This window comes from Neoarius graeffei, chromosome 8 (genome assembly GCF_027579695.1).
Source record: "Neoarius graeffei isolate fNeoGra1 chromosome 8, fNeoGra1.pri, whole genome shotgun sequence".
NCBI classification, from domain to species: Eukaryota; Metazoa; Chordata; class Actinopteri; order Siluriformes; family Ariidae; genus Neoarius; species Neoarius graeffei.
Window position 1 is genome coordinate 58,872,266 of NC_083576.1, and position 21,886 is coordinate 58,894,151.

The 21,886-nt window shown below is 41.2% G+C and overlaps 1 protein-coding gene across 4 annotated transcripts in view; it reads right to left on the minus strand.

Annotated features, from left to right (window-relative positions):
- pcgf1 (polycomb group ring finger 1) overlaps nt 1-12,454 on the minus strand; it is a 61,880-nt gene extending 49,426 nt beyond the window's left edge. For 2 of the 4 annotated variants that reach the window (XM_060927912.1, XM_060927911.1), the window contains exons 1-2: nt 12,341-12,425; nt 1,458-1,563 (exon numbers count right to left, since the gene is read on the minus strand). In XM_060927912.1, coding sequence (XP_060783895.1) covers nt 1,458-1,563; nt 12,341-12,409 — 175 coding nt within the window. In that variant the 5' untranslated portion in view covers nt 12,410-12,425. Of the gene's footprint in view, nt 1-1,457; nt 1,564-12,340 lie in introns of all 4 variants that reach the window. The other 2 variants (XM_060927914.1, XM_060927913.1) reach the window with 2 other exon arrangements.
- Between the last annotated feature and the right edge of the window lie 9,432 nt (nt 12,455-21,886).

Genomic DNA, 21,886 nt, shown 5'->3' on the forward strand with positions numbered 1-21,886 from the left:
CAGGGAACATGTTTACTTAACTATTTAGCTTATTTGCTCATTCTTTTGTGTGAACATTTGTTCATTTAATTAAAAAACACATAGGAATTTAAAAAAAAAATTGCCCAAAATGTAAAATGGTTTCAATTATTAATTACCACATTAATATATAATATAAATAAATAATGCTTAATGATACAATATATTAACATATTTTAAAAACACTTTCATTGCTTTTTTGTTTTTAAAAAAATAAATAAAAAATGACCGCCATGTGACCTCACCGACTGGATTTAGCGACTACTAATACCTATGTCAGGGACACGCATTACAAAGAAGCTCTTCGTAAAGTTGTCCTTAAGACTCCTCCTTACGAGTGAGTTTGGGAAAACCACGTACAGAGACAACATCCGTTGCTTAAAGTGCATATTCTGGACCAATTTCGTTTTTTTTTTTTTTTATATATGAAAGTATGTCCCTTTACACACTCATCCAGAAGGGTAATTTTGCACAAGGCCATCTGTCTACAGCAGAAAAAAATAAAATAACAAAATGCGTCTGGAAAAACCCCAAGGGAGTCTGGAGCCAGATTCGTGACGTTACCTGCGGAAGCGCCAGCAGGCTGCGTTAGCTTTGCACGGTTTCAGTGCACAGCCTGTGTAGACCAAGCGCTCCCATTTCTCTCTCATTGTCCGGTCTTTTAGAAAACGATAAGTACTAATCTCATCAAGATTGGTGTTGCTACACCCTCCTACGATACATCTGTTAACCATTTTAATAGTTACGCGATAACGTTGAAGAAATTTGCAGAAAACCACCAGGTCGTTTTCTCATAAACAAACCAGCGCTGACGTAGGATTCAGAGGGAGGCGTCCCGCACGTGACGTCATGAAAATCAATGTTTCCCGGGAAATCCAAATGCCAAGTTTTTTCAGAGGCGGACCAATTCGCCTCAAATGGCTTGATTTCAACTGAATTTTTCTGGTATTGCGCAAGGTAAAAAAATTGCACAAAATGCAAAATGTGACAGATATTTGACTAAAGTTTAATATAAAATAGGAGAATTACATTGATCTCGCTCCTGAATTTACCCGTGATATGCACTTTAAGAGAGTCTCTCAATTCGCTCTTTAGCCCTAAAGGGCAATGTTATCAGGAAACCTACCTCAGCTAATTAACAGCCGTTCCTAAGTTGAAATGGGTGTGTGTGTTAGAGTAAGGGAAGCAGGGTTGGGAACCTGTAACATAAGATAAGATAACTTCAATATCAGCCAGGAATATCAGCATGCCCTCCTGTAGGAATAAGTTTATATCCAGAAGACTCTGACTGCAACATGCCCTCAAGCAAGGTTCCAAGACACTGGTAGAACGTGTTCAAAACCATTACTTTTTCTAGTATTTCTAGATTTTTTTTTTTTAAAGCATGTTTAAAGTTTAGAGGTTCGAGTGTTGTCCCCTCAGGGGTGCACAGAACTTACAGGTGTGAAGACACTCGGTAATAGTCGTGGCATCAATGAAATATCCTGCACACAGGTAGCACACAATGTGTTCATTCAGATCCTTGATTTTTATCTTCACTTCTTCCTGTTAAATCAAATGAGATAGGAAGGAAACTGAGCTCACAAATGAACATGATGTTTGAACGCAAACGACAAAAGTACAAACGGTGTTGCCAATTTTGCATTTTTTGTCTCTAGAGTTTTAGACCCGTTAATGACTTGATGTCTTTAAAAAAAAAAAAAAAAAAAAAAGAGCCGAGCAAATAGAAAACCTCGTGATTTTTCTGAGCAGACATTAGCTCCTGTTCTACACTCGATATGGCTCTACAGCTCGCATCACAGCTGTTGGTTATTCGAGTCAAGACAGCAGGCTCGGGTGACTCACCACCAGTCTGTCAAGCCTGACCGAGTTGCGCTTACATGAGTTATTGTTTCCAGAACTGCTCAGGGGTGGGTTTCCCAAAAGCATCGTAGCACAAAGATCGTCGTTAAATGGTACAGTCAACATCACAACGAACACTCTCTCTCCGAGTTAAGATGCTCTTAACGTTAAAAGGCTTTTGGGAAACCCAGCCCAGGTCATCACGGTTCACAGTGACCCATCACTGATACCACTGCTTGTCCAGCACACACTTCTCTGCTCTTCCTTTTAACCTCTCTTCTTGGCTATATTTAGAAGCATTTAAAGGGAATGGATACAACTGTTCTTTCCGCTAATTTGACTGGACGTCCAAGTATGCTTATTTTTAGTATAACAGCACTGGGATGTTTCACTGTTTTGATTCAGCTCACTTGTCCATTACATTGAAACTGTTACTACACTTACTATGAGATGTCAGTCTGTGTGTTGCTTAGGGACACGAAGCTGTCTGCACCGTTTATAAAATACGGATTGACAGAAAATAAAAAAATATAATAAAAGTACGGATCTTTTATTCATGGATATGCGATGAAATATCAAGAGTAAATTAATAAAGTAAACATGGGGCATCATAGCTCAGGTGGCTAAGGCGCCATACCATAAATCCGGGGACCTGGGTTCAATTCCGACCCAAGGTCATTTCCCGATCCCTCCCTGTCTCTCTCTCCTGCTCATTTCCTGTCTCTACACTGTCCTATCCAATAAAGGTGGAAAAAAGCCCAAAAAATATCTTTTAAAAAAATAAACATAAATGCAGGCAAGATATTTTAAATTATGAACTTCGGCAGCCCAGACATCTCATCTCATCTCATTATCTCTAGCCGCTTTATCCTTCTACAGGGTCGCAGGCAAGCTGGAGCCTATCCCAGCTGACTACGGGCGAAAGGCGGGGTACACCCTGGACAAGTCGCCAGGTCATCACAGGGCTGACACATAGACACAGACAACCATTCACACTCACATTCACACCTACGGTCAATTTAGAGTCACCAGTTAACCTAACCTGCATGTCTTTGGACTGTGGGGGAAACCGGAGCACCCGGAGGAAACCCACACGGACACGGGGAGAACATGCAAACTCCGCACAGAAAGGCCCTCGCCGGCCACGGGGCTCGAACCCAGGACCTTCTTGCTGTGAGGCGACAGCGCTAACCACTACACCACCGTGCCGCCCGCAGCCCAGACATTTAATTCTTAATTTGTTTTAAGAAGTTGAAGACTGGTTTAATTCGTTCAACATGTTTTCCAAGCCTAAAATAAGATCTGGAAAAGTTGCAATGAAATGAACAAATATGCAACTGCTCGCAAATTTATTAGGGCATCTTTAGTCGGCTTTTCTTCTGTTTTGTTTTTCTCTTTGAGGTAATGGATTTGACAGACAGTCCGTAGCATGTCCGTGATTTCCGCCTTCGTTTCTGTGGATACGGACTCCTTGTATAATTTATAGGCACTTCAGTCCGTGTTGCTTTTTACCGTCTCCTCCATCTTTTTAATAACAGAAGGCTTCAGTCTTACGGATATTTTTGTTTGCTTTATGCATTTTCCGTGTGCCTTCAGTTTAGATATAGATTCGTCAGTGATGTCATGGAAGACTTTGATGTTCTTAAAGTTTGGCGACAACAGGATGTAAACTTCTTTTCTACATCAGTCTTTGGGTGAAATACATAAACTTCACCCCCTTTTGGCAAAAATGGCATTTCTGAGTTGTGTTCTCTGTATATTATTAGATGTTTTACATCTCTAATCGAAAGACTCGTCTGCTGATTAGTTAGTACTGACTCTGTGGCGCTTCTACCTCCATCGTGTAGCTACCATTGGCAGATAGGAGACGATCTTTGTGACATCCATGTCATTGCTCCGTAGACTTATAGCAATGGCTGTAAAATTAACCACCCGTGATAGATCATCCATATGAAATCTGTAACATATTCAAACATCCGTGAACAAGTCGAAAATGACGAGCATCCGTATTAAAATTGGTAACCTTTATTATATTTCTGTAATCCATAGTCAGTGACCTATCCGTATTTTATCAATCACTGGCTGTCCATTTCCTGACTCTTCACTACCACTGCTTTTAGGTTTGTGATAGAAATTATGTAAATGCATTTTGGTGCCATGACTAAAATAGTTCTATAAGAAATATATATACATATACTGTATATACACATCCAGGCTCCAGCTTGCATAGGCTCCAGCTTGCCTGCAACCCTGTAGAACAGGATAAAGCGGCTAGAGATAATGAGATGAAAGGAGATATATATCACGTCAGGGGCATAGCTAGGATTTTTCAAGGGGGGGGGGGGGGGGGGGGGGTGTCACACACTGACTGGCAGCCTGAGTACATTATGTAACAAAAAAAAATTCCCATTGCTAGTTTTAGGAAGCTTAGAAACCGGCTCTTCCATTATTGCTGTTTCTTCCACATTTTCTTGATGTTGTGTTCTAGAAACGGCACTAAAACTTAGCTTCAAAGCCACAAAATGCAACTTTGATGGAAAAATATTGCTTACCTCATTTCACGTCAAAAGAAGGAGGAAAGTTTCGCTTGTTTTGACATGGCGAATTATTAACACAAGAGGAAATACTCGTAATTTGCAACTAAAAAGACTGCAGCTACACTGGCAGCTTGACCATGCTTTCTAGTGCGATTGTGTTGCGCTTGCGCAGAACTGTGCCAGTCTTGCGTGCCTTGGCTCGTGCACCTGAAGGCACACCTCCTGCGCGCGCCTAACGAGCTCCGGCACGCGTGCCGTTAACAAAGAACACCTGTCTTTAATCAATGAACTATGTTTGGGCTATTTAAGGACTGCGCCCATGCAAGGATAACGCGAAGCATTATGCCGCGTCTAGTATGCCTTACAGAGCCTTGTTTCCTGTCCTTGTTGACCTCCTGGTTTTTCGACTCCTGTTTCTCGTCCCTTGATCTTGTATAGTTTTGCCTCTGATATTCTGTCCGTGCCTCGATTGACCTCCTGCCTGTTTCCTCGATTATGACTTTGCCTGCTGTTTCGGACTGTTTGCCTGTTGTGTGCATTTCACGCACTTTATGCTCATATCGCACCGTGTATTATTTAACATATCTGCACTTGCATCTGCCTCTCCTGCACACACTCTGACAAACTGGGTTTTAGTGCCCAAACCACAGGAAGTCCATACAAGGTTATAGAAACCCTAATGAGACTGAGGTGACAATCTAGTAAAAAAAAAAAGGTAGAAAAATTACAGTGGGTGCTTTTCTAATATTCTTATGCGGCTATTGAAAAAATGTATGGTCTGACGGGGGGGGGTCACGGGCACCCCCCCCCCCCAGCTATGTCCCTGCACGTGATATCTTGAACACGTGACCATGTATTCGGGCTGAACGTGTATGATGTCTCGCAAATGTGTGTGGGGAATTTTGAACCGATCAAATCGGGCCTGTATACTCGTAACCGATCGCCTGACACACGAAGCCTCGATGAAATCGGGAAGGTGTGCGCTGGGCTTAACAGACAGGTGTGGGTTTATTTGTTTTGAAGTGTAAGCAATAAAATCATTTTAAAAATCAATATTTGGTCAAACTGATTTATTTAGTAATAAATAAATAAAATTAATTAATTCCCAGCAAGTCCTACATTAAGAAAGAAAGAAAGAAAGAAAGAAAGAAAGAAAGAAAGAAAGAAAGAAAGAAAGAAAGAAAGAAAGAAAGAAAGAAAGAAAGAAAGAAAGAAAGAAAGAAAGAAAGAAAGAAAGAAAGAAAGAACAACTTTATTCATCACACACTTGTGAAATTTCCTCTCTGCATTTAACCCATCTGCAGCAGTGAACACACACACGTGAGCAATGAGCAGCGAGCAGACATACCAACAGCGCCCGGGGAGCAGTTGGGAGTTAGGTGCCTCGCTCAAGGCCGTCCCATATTAACCTGACCATGTGTCTTTGGACTGCATGCATAACATTTTCAAAAACCTGAAAAGTCTGACAAGGTCAGACGTGCATGACGCAGCCATGCAGGGGGGGTTACAAAGAGGGGTGAGCCCCCCCTTAGGGCTCGAAAAAAAAATTAAATTACAAGTTAAAATGGTTGTCTCTCATGCAAACATTTATAATATTAATAGTTAAATGATTTGCATATTCACATCAAATGTTTAATACATTTGATCAGTTCGTCTGAAATAATATTTCAAGTACAAGGCTTGATATTTCAAAACCTCTAGCAACTACTAATTTAAATGTTGAAACAACCATTTTTAATATGCTTTTGCTGTGATACCTTTTTTTACAATATATACACTGGAATAGCTGTGTTGATTTGGTCGAACAACGTGCTACGTGCATGAAACATGATCACACATGTATAACACCGTGAAACAACGGGCTAGTCAGGACCGCTTGTCGGTGAATGAGGTTTGTGGCGAAGACGAGATGAAAAGATTTGTCTCGTGCAGAGACTGTACCGCGGTAACCCGGTAATACGCTGAGAGTGAGACAGTAAGAGGGCCACCCCTGACTCCGAAAATCTCAACAGATTTACATGATTTGGAAAAATGACTTTTTCAGAACCGAAAAAAAACGGAGCGTCCGGCACATGCACCCATGGGACTGTGTGGGAAACCAGAGCACCTGGAGGAAACCCACACAGAAAGGCCCTCGCCAGCCGCTGAGCTCGAACCCAGAACCTTCTTGCTGTGAGGCGACCGTGCCACCCATTACCCCCTACTTGATTTCCATTCTATTTCAAACGTTTTCTGAAAACCATCTTTCTTAATTCAACACGTTTTGATTAAAATAACGGTCAAACTAATATGCAAATGAGTCACTTGCGTCACCTGGTGACTTCTAACGACTTTTTGAGCATACAGGTTGTTTTACAATCAGGGTACGCAAGCTAAAAATCACATTTAACACTTATCTTCAATATCAAAAGGCTTGACTAAATAAACTTGGTTGTTTATTGTAGCCCTGTGATAGCTCTATTTACCATGCAAAAAAAAATCTGGTGATAACGTTATTTTTGGTGACTGTATGGCAATGTGTGTCATATTTAGCAAAATTACTCGTGTCATTTAGAAAAAGTGCTTTTTTGACCACAGGTAGCTCCAAAAGGGATGCACTTACATCATTCTTTATACCATAAAACAAATATTTGGTTCCATATCATTGGAAACATAGTTAAGTTTTAATGTTGAATGCCAGTAAGTTTTCAGACTATTCTGATCAAATTAGTATGTAACTGTGTCAAAAAAATGTCCTCTCCGAGACAGCTAATTTTTCAATATAAAATAACATATCTAAAATGATTATTTTCATCCTAAAATGTAGTCAAGATCTCAGGACATAAATATTAGAGACAACTAACACAAAGCTTACAGCCTTATATTTAAAAGCACTATGGAAGTAGTGGATTCTGAATTGTCAAAAAAAAAAAAAAACGTCCTCTCCGAGAATCACTTCATTTGTTTCTCCCATCTTATAGCAGATTACCATGGAATCAATTTTGTGCCAAAATGTTCATACAATACTTTTGAAATATCAAACAAAAACGACAAATCAAAATACAAAAAAAGTAAATTTTTTTAGACTGGCAAACAAATTATTTGTGTAATCGTGCAAAATATCAGTCTATTACTCTTCAGAAACCTTTTATTTTTGTTCCGCGTCTTTCTCAGTTTTGTTTGACGTAATTTATTTTGGTTGCGATTCCAGCTTTCTCGTTTGCGCTCCCTGACTTTTTGCTTGCAGTTTTGGCACAAACTTCACGTGTGGGTGGGCTGTCCAGGAATGCATTCCCATTGGGTAACTTGTGTTTAACTGACAGCTACGCTCAGCCATTCCCTACTCAGATTTTGGTGGACTGTTTGACGAGTGACCGATCCATTGACAGTAAACAAGGATCGAGTGGTCTTCAGTGGCGACTATGATATTGAATTAATTCAACAAAGTGTAAGTGCGGGACAAATGTGTTGTACGTGTTGCAGTAGTACACATTATGCAGGCGTGTTTAACGTTAGCAAGACAGCTATTATATTGGGCACCGGCGCTTTAAGGGGGGGGCTTCGGGGGGCTCAAGCCAATCAGGGGCCTCGTAAAGGGGCCTTGTAATATTAATAAAATAATAAACTGTCGGAATCGTGGGCCTACATTAATGTACAGATAGAAATAAGGTTAGAAATAAATGAGCGCACAGTAGCCTGCTGTAAGAGACATGGCGGATGTGGTTCGTGAAACGAACACCCACAACTGTACCAGAATAAAATGTAACAAAATGTAACGTCACGCACGAAAGCACGCCAAAGACTACAGACTACTGAGACACAAATATAGAGGCTTTGAAAGATGAAGCGTTCACATGTTAGCCGGGCGCATAAAAGGAAAAAAAAAAAAAAAAAAGAGAGAGAGATGCAGGTAATGATAGAATTGTTGCCCAAAGTCACAGACTTTTTTAAGGTAAGGATCACCAATCTGTTCAGACTGCATACTGTAGCCTGGGGACGTCATCTCTCTACTCCCGCGAGATCTGTCCAACAGTAAAATAAGTCAGTTGTGATTTGAATACGTGTCGTGTGATTTGAGTTATAATCCTCCTGTTTGTTTATATATATATATATATATATATGTGTAATAGCATATTTCGATGGGGATAATAAAATGTCTAAAACAGCATCTACTGAAGAAATTGATGAAAAGATTGTAGCCTATAATGTTCACAGTTCGGGCAGCAGACAGAGTAAGCATACTGAGGGGAATAGCAATACAAAGCTAGCGCAGATCCACATTTCTCACTAGCTGTGTTGGGTGTGTTGTTAACCCATGTAGATTTAAGTGAAATACTTGAGAAGTTCTGTGGTCAAGACAACGTTTTAAGGTAAGGACACTTGATTATTAATGTTTGCCCGCCGTGGCTTGTTGTTGACGAAAGGCCCACATGATTTTGCCTTATGCAGCTACTGCTAGCGTCATGCTTTGAACTAGGTTAAGCTCATTTGCGCTAAAGGATGGGTTTATTGAAGGACTTTGATGTAGCTAGTTTCTTTTTAAAAAATCGTATGCTCAAAACAGTATGCCCGTGTTCATCATGTTTAACTTTTTCTTGATGGAGTGCGTGAAATATTGTTGCAAGTGGTATTTCGATGCAGTCATGTCAAAAAGGCAGTTGAATGCATGGTCTTATTCAAGGAGAAGGAAGACTTGCATGATGCTTGAACATAGATCGGTAAAATAAACCCTAGTAGGACTTGGTTTCGTGTATTTCGGTCTGTAGAGTTATGAGTTTGGCCGCTGTCCATGGCGTTTACGTTTCATGTGGCCGCCGAGCCAAGTACCTTGACTTGCAGTGAATGTTTGTTTTCATGCCGCCGAGCTATTTTTATGCATTTTATTTTTTAAAAGGACTTGTCTGTAGGTGTGTGTGTTTTATGTTTACAACACATAGGTCTACATTATAGCGCATGCGCGCTTGTGTGGTTATCTCTGGCCATGCCCCTGCATGAAAGTTACGCAGTATCACTGTCCTGTCCGTGGTAATAATCAGAACCGGCTCTGTAATGATAATGCGCGCGTTCTTCTCTCCCTCTGTGGTCGGATGTGTTGAGCGATGTGAGCGTGGGCCTTGCGCAGCTACGCTGAGCCAAACGTAACCTATAGTAGGCTTCTAGGCTAATTACGCGCTTACACTGTAAATGCTTGACACATATTGCAAATAAAATAAGAGTGTTTTCCTGGCCAACGGTAAGGGTAGGGTTGACAGGTAGCCTATGAGGGGCCTCAAAAAACCCAGTAGCCCCTGGGCCACGGGTGTTGATAAAGCGCCCCTGATATTGGGTGGTGGAGCTAAGTCTTTTTGACTTGCCACAAAACACCTGCATAATGTGTACTACTGGACAGCCCACCCACACGTGAAGTTTGTGCCAAAACTGCGAGCAAAAAGTCAGGGAGCGCAAACGAGAAAGCTGGAATCGCAACCAAAATAAAATTACGTCAAACAAAACTGAGAAAGACGCGGAACAAAAATAAAAGGTTTCTGAAGAGTAATAGACTGATATTTTGCACGATTACACGAATAATTTGTTTGCCAGTCAAAAAAAAATTGACTTTTTTTTGTATTTTGATTTGTCGTTTTTGTTTGATATTTCAAAAGTATTGTATGAACATTTTGGCACAAAATTGATTCCATAGATTACACAAAACTACCATACACACGTCAAAAAACTACCTGAAATCTGTTCTTTAAAGTGCCATTCCACCACTGGATGTATTTTTTTGGCATAAAATACAATATATTTTATGACAACATGACTAGACAGAGAAATCTTTTAGCTTCAAAATGATATACCAAACATAATTTTTTGACAACGACAAGTATATTAATTTTGCGACCAAAGTCACCTACCCTTTTAATTTCCGCGCGGTAGTGAAACGTGATGTCATCGGCAGGTTCCCCTTCTTGTGTACCACGTCACGTGTGACGTGGCACAGATTATCAGCAATGGCGGATAGAACGTGATTGTCAGCTTCGGAAAAGAAGCGAAGGAAAATAGCAAGTGATGCCCAAAGGAGATGATCGATGGTGAATATCGGCACAGCAATCGACAAGTGGAAATCGCGTTCTATCCGCCATTGCTGATAATCTGTGCCACGTGACACAAGAAGGGGAACCTGCTGATGACATCACGTTTCACTACCGCACGGAAATTAAAAGAGTAGGTGACTTTGGTCGCAAAATTAATATACTTGTCGTTGTCAAAAAATTATGTTTGATATATCATCTCATCTCAGCTCATTATCTCTAGCCGCTTTATCCTTCTACAGGGTCGCAGGCGAGCTGGAGCCTATCCCAGCTGACTACGGGTGAAAGGCAGGGTACACCCTGGACAAGTCGCCAGGTCATCACAGGGCTGACACATAGACACAGACAACCATTCACACTCACATCTACGGTCAATTTAGAGTCACCAGTTAACCTAACCTGCATGTCTTTGGACTGTGGGGGAAACCGGAGCACCCGGAGGAAACCCACGCGGACACGGGGAGAACATGCAAACTCCACACAGAAAGGCTCTCGCCGGCCCCGGGGCTCGAACCCAGGACCTTCTTGCTGTGAGGCGACAGCGCTAACCACTACACCACCGTGCCGCCCCTTGATATATCATTTTGAAGCTAAAAGATTTCTCTGTCTAGTCATCTCATCTCATCTCTAGCCGCTTTATCCTTCTACAGGGTCGCAGGCAAGCTGGAGCCTATCCCAGCTGACTACGGGCGAAAGGCAGGGTACACCCTGGACAAGCCGCCAGGTCATCACAGGGCTGACACATAGACACAGACAACCATTCACACTCACATTCGCACCTACGCTCAATTTAGAGTCACCAGTTAACCTAACCTGCATGTCTTTGGACTGTGGGGGAAACCGGAGCACCCGGAGGAAACCCACGAGGACACGGGGAGAACATGCAAACTCCACACAGAAGGGCCCTCACCGGCCCCGGGGCTCGAACCCAGGACCTTCTTGCTGTGAGGCGACAGCGCTAACCACTACACCACCGTGCCGCCCCTTGAAAATATATTGTATTTTATGCCAAAGAATACATCCAACGGTGGAATGGCACTTTAACTTGTCCTTCACTTAAAAACTGGTACAAGTTTGAATCAATTTGGATTTTGGACCCCTGTGACACAAACTTTGTACCCTGATTGTAAAACAACCCTTACATCAATGACGCCCACATGAAGAGAACCAAAGAAAACAAGTTTCCACGTGGAGCACGGGCCATCTCAGGACTGCAGAAAAGAAAGGGGGGAGTCTGACTAAACACCGAGGCACGATTTCAGCATGAAAGTGTGATTCTGTAGCAGGGTTTCACCCAGCACGGGTTATAAAGTAAAGGAGGCGGTAAAGGTTGCCCACACGAACGAACACCGCGCGGAGTAAAGAAAGCGGCTTGGGTGAGCATGAACGAGGCCAGAATAAGAGCTCCGGAGTTATTTATTTAATCATACATGTGCTTGGTTTGAATATAGTCCCACAATCATGACAGAAGAAGAAGAGGCGGCTTTGACGCCCATGGATGCACTTGTTCAGTCGTGCTAACCAGCTAACAGAACAATCTGTGCCTGTCGCGAGGATGCACGCGCTCTCGGACTGAACCGTAAACGTCATGTGGATAAAATCTTCCGGCTTCGTTTCTGTTTACAAACCCAAAACGGGTGAAACAATAACCCGGACCTCATAGGAAACAAAGCCAAAAAAAAAAAAGCCTCGCCGTGCTGAACAACAGCACACTCGATTCATCCCCACTCACGCCTGCGCAAAGCCGCTGCATGCTCTCGCAGTCCGCGTCGCTTCCCCGCAGTCCGGACGAGCGCGCGGCTGCACGAGCTCTATTTATACCGGATCACGAGCACTCGTTCAATTCCCTGCACGAGCACCGATACCGGGTCTCGATCAGCTCTCTTTACTCACCTCGTTCCTTAAAGGATCAAGTTTATAAACGTTCTGTAGTTGATTTCTTAGCCGCATAGCTATCGCCATTGGACCTTGCTCCGCCATCTTTGGGAATTCTGCTTACTTCCGGGTAACGGGAGTGGGCATGTTCGGCGGTCGCGCGCGCACTGTAAGAGCACCGCTCGCTCCTCGGCATGAAGCTCTAATCTGGCTTTAATGACACAGCGAGCAGCACGTGCAGGAGCACGGCGTTGTTATGATGGCGTGTCAGACTTGCTGAGGAATTAACGTGGGCTCAGAGCAAACATGGCGCCCAAAAGTTACCTGAAAATGCGTCCTTGTTTGTTTTTTTAACTTAAAGGGCTCAGGGTTCGCTGTCAGTTCTCGGCTGCCGATAATATAGTGGTTTAAATAGCAAGTAAATGGATCTGTCTGTACACACATGAGCATGACTGGGGTGAAATTTGTGTCCCATTCATGTCACAAAACTTGAGTGTTTCTCCTCATAACAACCCATATAACCTACTTTCAAGTAAACTGCATAATAAAACCTTTTCTGTATGCCATAGCGAAATGTATTTTGCCTGTCTTGTGGTACCTACTATAGCTGCACTTTACCTTAAAATATGGTCACAGTGGTGCTTGAAAGTTTGTGAAGCCTTTAGAATTTTCTACATTTCTGCATAAATAGGACCGAAAATGATCCGATATTACATGTCTGTGAGTGGCAAAAGTATGTGAACCTCTAGGATTAGCAGTTAATTTGAAGGTGAAATTAGAGTCAGGTGTTTTCAATCAATGGGACGACAATCAGGTGTGAGTGGGCACCCTGTTTTATTTAAAGAACAGGGATCTATCAGGGGCGGCACGGTGGTGTAGTGGTTAGCGCTGTCACCTCACAGCAAGAAGGTCTGGGTTCGAGCCCCGTGGCCGGCGAGGGCCTTTCTGTGTGGAGTTTGCATGTTCTCCCCATGTCCGCGTGGGTTTCCTCTGGGTGCTCCGGTTTCCCCCACAGTCCAAAGACATGCAGGTTAGGTTAACTGGTGACTCTAAATTGACTGTAGGTGTGAATATGAGTGTGAATGGTTGTCTGTGTCTATGTGTCAGCCCTGTGATGACCTGGCGACTTGTCCAGGGTGTACCCCGCCTTTCGCCCGTAGTCAGCTGGGATAGGCTCCAGCTTGCCTGCGACCCTGTAGAACAGGATAAAGCGGCTAGAGATAATGAGATGAGAGATGAGATGAGATGAGATGAGATGAGGGATCTATCAAAGTCTGAGCTTCACAACACGTGTTTGTGGAAGTGTATCATGGCACGAACAAAGGAGATTTTCTGAGGACCTCAGGAAAAAAAGTGTTGTTGATGCTCATCAGGCTGGAAAAGGTTACAAAACCATCTCTAACGAGTTTGGACTCCACCAATCCACAGTCAGACAGGTTGTGTACAAATGGAGGAAATTCAAGACCTTATGTTATGTTCATGAGTCCACCATCAGGAGAACACTGAACAACAATGGTGTGCATGGCAGGGTTGCAAGGAGAAAGCCACTGCTCTCTAATAAGAACATTGCTGCTCAGCTGTAGTTTGCTAAAGATCACGTGGACAAGCCAGAAGGCTATTGGAAAAATAGAACTTTTTGGTTTAAATGAGAAGCATTATGCTTGGAGAAAGGAAAACACTGCATTCCAGCATAAGAACCTTATCCCATCTGTGAAACATGGTGGTGGTAGTATCATGGTTTGGGCCTGTTTTGCTGCATCTGGGCCAGGACGGCTTGCCATCATCGATGGAACAATGAATTCTGAATTATACCAGCAAATTCTAAAGGAAAATGTCAGGACATCTGTCCATAAACTGAATCTCAAGAGAAGGTGGGTCACGCAGCAAGACAACGACCCTAAGCACACAAGTCGTTCTACCGTACCAAAGAATGGTTAAAGAAGAATAAAGTTAATGTTTTGGAATGGCCAAGTCAAAGTCCTGACTTTTAATCCAATCGAAATGTTGTGGAAGGACCTAAAGCAAGCAGTTCATGTGAGAAAACCCACCAACATCCCAGAGTTGAAGCTGTACTGTACGGAGGAATGGGCTAAAATTCCTCCAAGCCGGTGTGCAGGACTAGTTACCGGAAATGTTTAGTTGCAATTATTGCTGCACAAGGGGGTCACACCAGATACTGAAAGCAAAGGTTCACATACTTTTGCCACTCACAGATATGTAATACTGGATCATTTTCCTCAATAAATAAATGACCCTATATAATATTTTTGTCTCATTTGTTTAACTGGGTTCTCTTTATCTACTTTTAGGACTTCTGTGAAACTCTGATGTTTTAGGTCATATTTATGCAGAAATATAGAAAAAATTTTAAAGGGTTCACAAACTTTCAAGCACCACTGTATACAGGAGGCTGCAAAAGTAGGTATACAGTAAGGATTATTCCAGTATTATAATTGTGGTGCTGTTAATATTATTATAATACATAGGGCCAAATTACTCAATTCTGATTGGTCAATCAAGGAGGGCTTTTTTCCTTAACACGGGGCCATATTTCTGAAATGCTATTGGCTAGTTCGTTGCTTGGTTACGGTTACAAAAATTAGCAAATTTTGTCAACAAAATGGCTGACTCTGCTGACTCAGCAATGCCGCGGTTCACTATATTTGACGAAGAAATGATAAACCAATTGAAAGCTGCAAGCGAAAATGATAATACCAAAAAAAAGTAAAAAAAATTTTTGGCTTTCCATGTTTAAGAAATGGGCCGCAGAAAGACAAATAAATGACGCTCTAGTGGCATATGAATGCTGTGAGTTAGACAAGGTGCTATCACAGGTTTTTTTTTGTGTCATGATGAAAGACGCTTTAGAAACTGATTCAAACGTGCAAGATAGTCTTGCTCCCTGATTGGTTCAGAAAATGTGAATGACCAATGTTGTGAACTTGAATGGCTTCCGAAGTATGAATTTAGTAATCGTATGGTTCCTCGTAAAATTAAGGATCAATTTCACTAATGATTTCAAAGTTTTGAAATTGCCAGGGCAATTTTCAAAACTTCAAAATCACTCGTGAAATTAATCCTTAATTTTACTCGGCCCCATATGATTACCTATATGAATTCATTAAAAGATAGGGTTTTCGCACGCAAGCTATGTTCTGTTGATGCCATGATTCAGTTCATATGGGAGGCTTGCCAGGAAATTGATGCTGATAAAAACCTTTGTGCCAGAGTGTGCATGGGTGTCCACACTCAACTAGTGGAGTGTGTGAATGCCAGGGGCAAACAGTTTGAACATTTGAGGGATTAATATGTTATTATTGAGATGTTTGTGTAAATCAATAAAATAATGTTTTGTTTTTCATTACTGTATACCTACGTTTGCAGCCCCCTGTATATTAAAATCTAAATATTGTTTTTCACAGTTATTCCATGAAATCGAGTCTTACACGCCTTGGTGATAAACCATGTACAATGAGATTGAATGGAATAACAGTTTTATTATATCCACATTGACTGGATTTCGAGAAATGGAGCTTTTTTTTTTTTTTGCAAATTCGATAAATAAAAGCGTTACACAAAACATCCGACAAAATAATTTCTGCTTAGAATGTAAACAAACCAAAAATGACAGTAGCAATTTGTGAAAAATGCTATAATAATAATAATAATAATAATAATTCTTGAAAACTAAAAAAAATGATATGTTCTTGCCAGGGGTGGCACGGTGGTGTAGTGGTTTGCACTGTCGCCTCACAGCAAGAAGGTCCTGGGTTCGAGCCCAGTGGCTGGCGAAGGCCTTTCTGTGTGGAGTTTGCATGTTCTCCCCGTGTCTGCGTGGGTTTCCTCCGGGTGCTCTGGTTTCCCCCGCAGTCCAAAGACATGCAGGTTAGGCTAATTGGTGGCTCTAAATTGACCGTAGGTGTGAATGTGAGTGTGAATGGTTGTTTGTCTATGTGTCAGCCCTGTGATGACCTGGCAACTTATCAAGGGTGTACCCCGCCTCTTACCCATAGTCAGCTGGGATAGGCTCCAGCTTGCCTCCGACACCTGTAGAACAGGATAAGCATCTACCGATGATGGATGGATGGATGTTCTTACCATCAATTACTTTTATTCCATATTTTGTTGCTTTTTGTGCTTTTGGGGGGTTTGTTTTCAAGTAGAGTTTTTATTTTGTCCTCCGCTGGTTCAGCAACATGTTCCACCATTTTGTTTTTCTCTACTCACAGTATATGAGCTGATAGCCTAGTAGTAGAGTAGCCAATCATAGTGTGCTCATATCCAGTGAATGTGGACAGAATAAATTGCCTTATTTGTGAATCCATTTAATATCCTACGCTTGAATCCTGTTCCAAGAGTCATGCATTATAGGTTCTGAAAAATGTACAGCACCAAAGTTTGGACACACTTCCTCCTTCATAGGTTTTTCTGTATTTTGACTATTTTCTACATTGTAAAACAAGACTGAGGACATTCAAAGTAGCCAGCGTTTACCTTGATGACGCTTTGCACACTATTGGCATTATCTTAACCAACTTCATGAAGTAGTCACCTGGAACACTTTTCAGTTAACAAGTGTGCCTCGTCAAAAGTTAATTATTGCAATTTCTTGCCATCTTAATGCATTTGACATCAAACAGTAAATAATAAATATACAGTAAATAGCTCTATTTGACAACTCTAATAATCCATATTATATCAAGAACCGCTCAACTATGTAAAGAGAAACTAGTCCATCATCACTTTAAGATACAAAGTGTTTTTTAATTAATAAAAATAAAGAAAAACCTATGAATGAGTACGTGTGTCCAAACTTTTGACTGGTACTGTATGTGCCATTTATGTCTCACAATATTCACTGTTCTGTTTCCTGAAGACCTTCACATCTATGAAATACACTATATTGCCAAAAGTATTTGCTCACCTGCATTGACTCACATATGAGCTTAAGTGACATCCCATTCCTAATCCATAGGGTTCAATATGACGTCGGTCCACCCTTTGCAACTAGAACAGCTTCAACTCTTCTGGGAAGGCTGTCCACAAGGTTTAGGAGTGTGTTTATGGGAATTTTTGACCATTCTTCCAGAAGCGCATTTGTGAGGTCACACACTGATGTTGGACAAGAAGGCTTGGCTCTCAGTCTCCGCTCTAATTCATCCCAAAGGTATTCTATCGGGTTGAGGTCAGGACTCTGTGCAGGCCAGTCAAGTTCATCCACACCAGACTCTGTCATCCATGTCTTTATGGACCTTGCTTTGTGCACCGGTGCACAGTCATGTTGGAAGAGGAAGGGGCCAGCTCCAAACTGTAAAAACAGTCTGCGTGCCTAGGTGCTTGATTTTATACACCTGTGGCCATGGAAGTGATTGGAACACCTGATTCTGATAATTTGGATGGGTGAGCAAATACTTTTGGCAATATAGTGTATGTGGAATACTCCACAAGTTAACACAAAGCTGTGTTGGTTGTATTTCCTGAAGATAATGGGAAGAAATAATGTAAGTTCTCTTATTCATTTATTCTCTTTTTAAAATCATGTTATATTGACTGACATGGTCACTTTGAAAGTGCAGTACTGTTCTCCAAATTATTGAAAGTAATGTGTTACTTTATTTATTTAAAATGTATTTCTTTTAATTATACCATCTGTATAATATCCTCATGGAATAAGCATGAATGCTAGTCGACTACATTTTGTGTACTTGCTATTTCTGTGCTAAAATTCTCAACCCTGTTAGTGTCAGCGAAGAAACCTTGGGGTGGGGAGGGTTATATCGTTACCTGAAATTGGTTCATGTTTTGAGTAATTATAGTGCCCTCCACGATTATTGCCACCCCTTGTAAAGATTAGTAAAAAAGGGTTAAAAAAAACCCTCTGCCTTTTGGTAAAATAGCTTCATCTCAGACTGAAAAAAATGAGAAAAATCCAACCTTTAATTGAAATAAATTTATTCAGAGAAAAACAAATCCCTTATCAAGAAATAATTATATTTAAAAAAAAAAGTGTGCCACCCCTGGAAATTATAGTGAACACAATGTAAATGAAGCGTGTTTCCCATTTAAATTGTACGTTTTTGATTTGATTGGAGTGTGTAGGAACTTTCAAGCTGTAATCCATGACTTCCTGATTAACTGGGGTACACATGATGTGACACAGAGGCCAAATTCCCTTAGTCATCCATCAACATTTAAGATAAGAGAACACACAAACCAAGTGAGGGAGAAGTGTGTTGACCTTCATAAGTTGAGGAATGGTTATTTAAAAAAAAAAAGCTACTCGCCTGAAAACGTCCATTTCTACTGTTAGGACAACAATAAAAAAGTGGACATCAACTGGAACTGTTACAAACTTACCTGGAAGAGGACTGGAGTTTATTTCCCCCCAGCGTACAGTGAGGAAGATGGACAGAGAGACAAAAAAAAAACCTCCCTAAGGATTACTGTTGGTGAATTACAAGAAAAAGTAAAATCTTAGGATTACCAAGTCTGCAAAACCACCATCAGATGCCACCTCCATGCCAACGGATTATTTGAAAGGTATGCCAGAAAAAATCCTTTACTGTCAATTAACCACAAAAACAAGCACCTGAAGTTTGTGAAATGCTCCTACAGCTTTGATTGGAATCATACTCTATGGTCTGATGTGACAAGGATTTGGGCCAAGGACCCTGGATGATGTGGAGAAATTGTGTAAAGAGGAATGGTCTGAGATGCCCTGCTCTGTATCTCCAACCTTATAAAATGTTACAGGAGAGACTCGGTGCTGTTTTATTGATAAAGGGAGGTTGTACAAAATACTAAATGCAGGGGTGCCAGTAATAGTGGCACATGTGTTTTTGTTGTAAATAATTATTTCTTGATGAGGATTTGTTTTTCTCTGAATAAATTTTTCAATTAAAGGTTGGATTTTTCTCTTTTTTTTCAGTGTGAGATGAAGCAACTTCACCAAACGGTGGATTTTTTTCTAACCCTTTTTACTGATCTTTATTATCCCCCGCTGGCTGAAAAGCCCGAAGGGGGATTATGTCATGGTGATATCTGTCCGTCCGCCCGTCCTGGAAAAGGTGTTCACATTCTAAAATCAACTCCTCTCACAGTTTTTGGAGGGATTTCACGAAACTTGGCAGGATTCTTTGTTATATGTCCTTGTACACATATTGTAATTTTGTTAAATTGGGTCACATTTTACCAGAGTTACAGCCATTGATTAACAAAATTATAATTTGACAATTTCATGAGTGTGTGTTTTCCTTCTGAAATCAACTCCTCTTACAATTTTTGGAGGAATTTCACGAAACTTGGCAAAAGGCTTTGTTATATGTCGGTAGTGCGCATGTTGTTATTTTGTTCAATTCGGTACTTTCACAATTTCATGAAGGTGTGCTTGCCTTCTAACATCAACTCCTCCCACAATTTCTCATCTCATCTCATTATCTCTAGCCGCTTTATCCTTCTACAGGGTCGCAGGCAAGCTGGAGCCTATCCCAGCTGACTACGGGCGAAAGGCGGGGTACACCCTGGACAAGCCACCAGGTCATCAAGGGCTGACACATAGACACAGACAACCATTCACACTCACATTCACACCTACGGTAAATTTAGAGTCACCAGTTAACCTAACCTGCATGTCTTTGGACTGTGGGGGAAACCGGAGCACCCGGAGGAAACCCACAAGGACACGGGGAGAACATGCAAACTCCACACAGAAAGGCCCTCGTCGGCCATGGGGCTCGAACCCGGACCTTCTTGCTGTGAGGCGACAGCGCTAACCACTACACCACTGTGCCGCCCCCCTCCCACAATTTTGAACGAATTTCTTGAAGCTTGGCAAAAGGCCTTGTTATATGATGATAATACACATATTGCAATTTAATTTCTTTTGTGAAAATTTTACCAGAGTTTTGACCCTTGATTAAATAACTTGTACTTTGACAATTTCATGAAGGTGTACGTTCTTCTGAAATCAACTGCTCTCTCAATTTGTGGAGGAATTTCACCAAACTTGGCAAAAGGCTTTGTTATATGACAGTTATACACATATTAAAATTTCGTTTAATTTAGGCAAATTTTACCAGAGTTATGCCCTTGATTATTAACAAACTTGTACTTTGGCAATTTCATCAAGGTGTGCTTGCTTTCTGAAATCAACTTCCCTTACAATTTTTATCCCCCGCTGGCTAAAAGGCCCGAAGGGGGATTATGTCGTGGCGATGTCCGTCCGTCCAGGGAAGGGTACTCACCTTCTGAAATCAACTCCTCTCACAATTTTTGGGGGAATTTCATGAAATTTGACAGGATTCTTTGTTATATGTCGGTAACACACATATTGCAATTTTGTTCAATTCCATTGCATTTTACCAGTTATGGCAGAGTTGCCAGCGGGGGATATTGTGCTCTCAGAGCACTCTTGTAATCATTGAGGGTGCTGTCAATATGTACGCTCTTACATTCAATGTTGAAAAATAATTTTCAAAGGCATTACAAGGGCTAAATGGCACACCAATTATGGAATCACCCATGACACATAGAATACTACATGAAAACCCATGAGTATGTGTGTTCTTATATGGCACTTTCAATATTCTACAGAAATGGAAGGGGAAAAAAGCAGTTAAAAACATTCCAATCCCTAGTCACAGGGAACGTGGACATAAATGCATCTATGGAAATATGTGATTTTTTAAAAAATTAATTTGGGTTTACGAAGGAATTTATAGATGCCATTTGTAGATATTACCACAACCAAACTGACCTATAAACAGTCTGCTCTCAAGATTGAGACCTGCTGATAAAATAGTGGTTGAAATTATACTATATTAACTTCAGAATCTCACTGGATAATCCCCAGTTTATGGAACCTGTACTCATCCTACAGATGGGAGAAAAAAATAATCAAAGCCATGCTTGTCAAGAGCAAATTACACAATCAGTACAAACTACTGACAAAAACTACCAATAGAAATCACTGCACTGCTCAGCATGTTCAATTTGCAAAAGTAATAACATGGGGATTAACCCATGGTCACTAAAGTAGCAGTTGCTTCTTAGTCTTCATGCATCACTGCAGGAGTTGTTTACTGTGACGCCTGCCAGATGTTCAATCAGCCATACATCAGCTATTTATCCACTATGTACTGTTACTACTCAACCAGTAGATGGCCTCATGTACATTCTGTTCCTTGTATTAGTAACAGCAGCGCTGAAATTGAAAAGCTGTGCCAAGTGTCTAATGGACAGGTGAGAAGGAAACCAGTGAGTAGAACGGAGTCTGGTACGACCATGCAGATGTGTAAACCTCTCCTCTGTGCTCTCATAGTACTTTTGAATACCATAGCTGTTTTATTTTGTAATAGAAGATGACAGTTACTGGTTGAACATACATTTCTGACTGAGTCTTTGATATGAAGAAAGGGCTCATTACAAAGATCCTAACTTACAGTGAAGATGAAAAGCCTTACATGTAGCCTTAACAAAATATTTTAAGAGTAAAAGAAATAAAATTCCGTACTTGGTAATGTGAAATCTTTGATGTGTAAAACTTTTGAGATAGTTGAAGCCAAA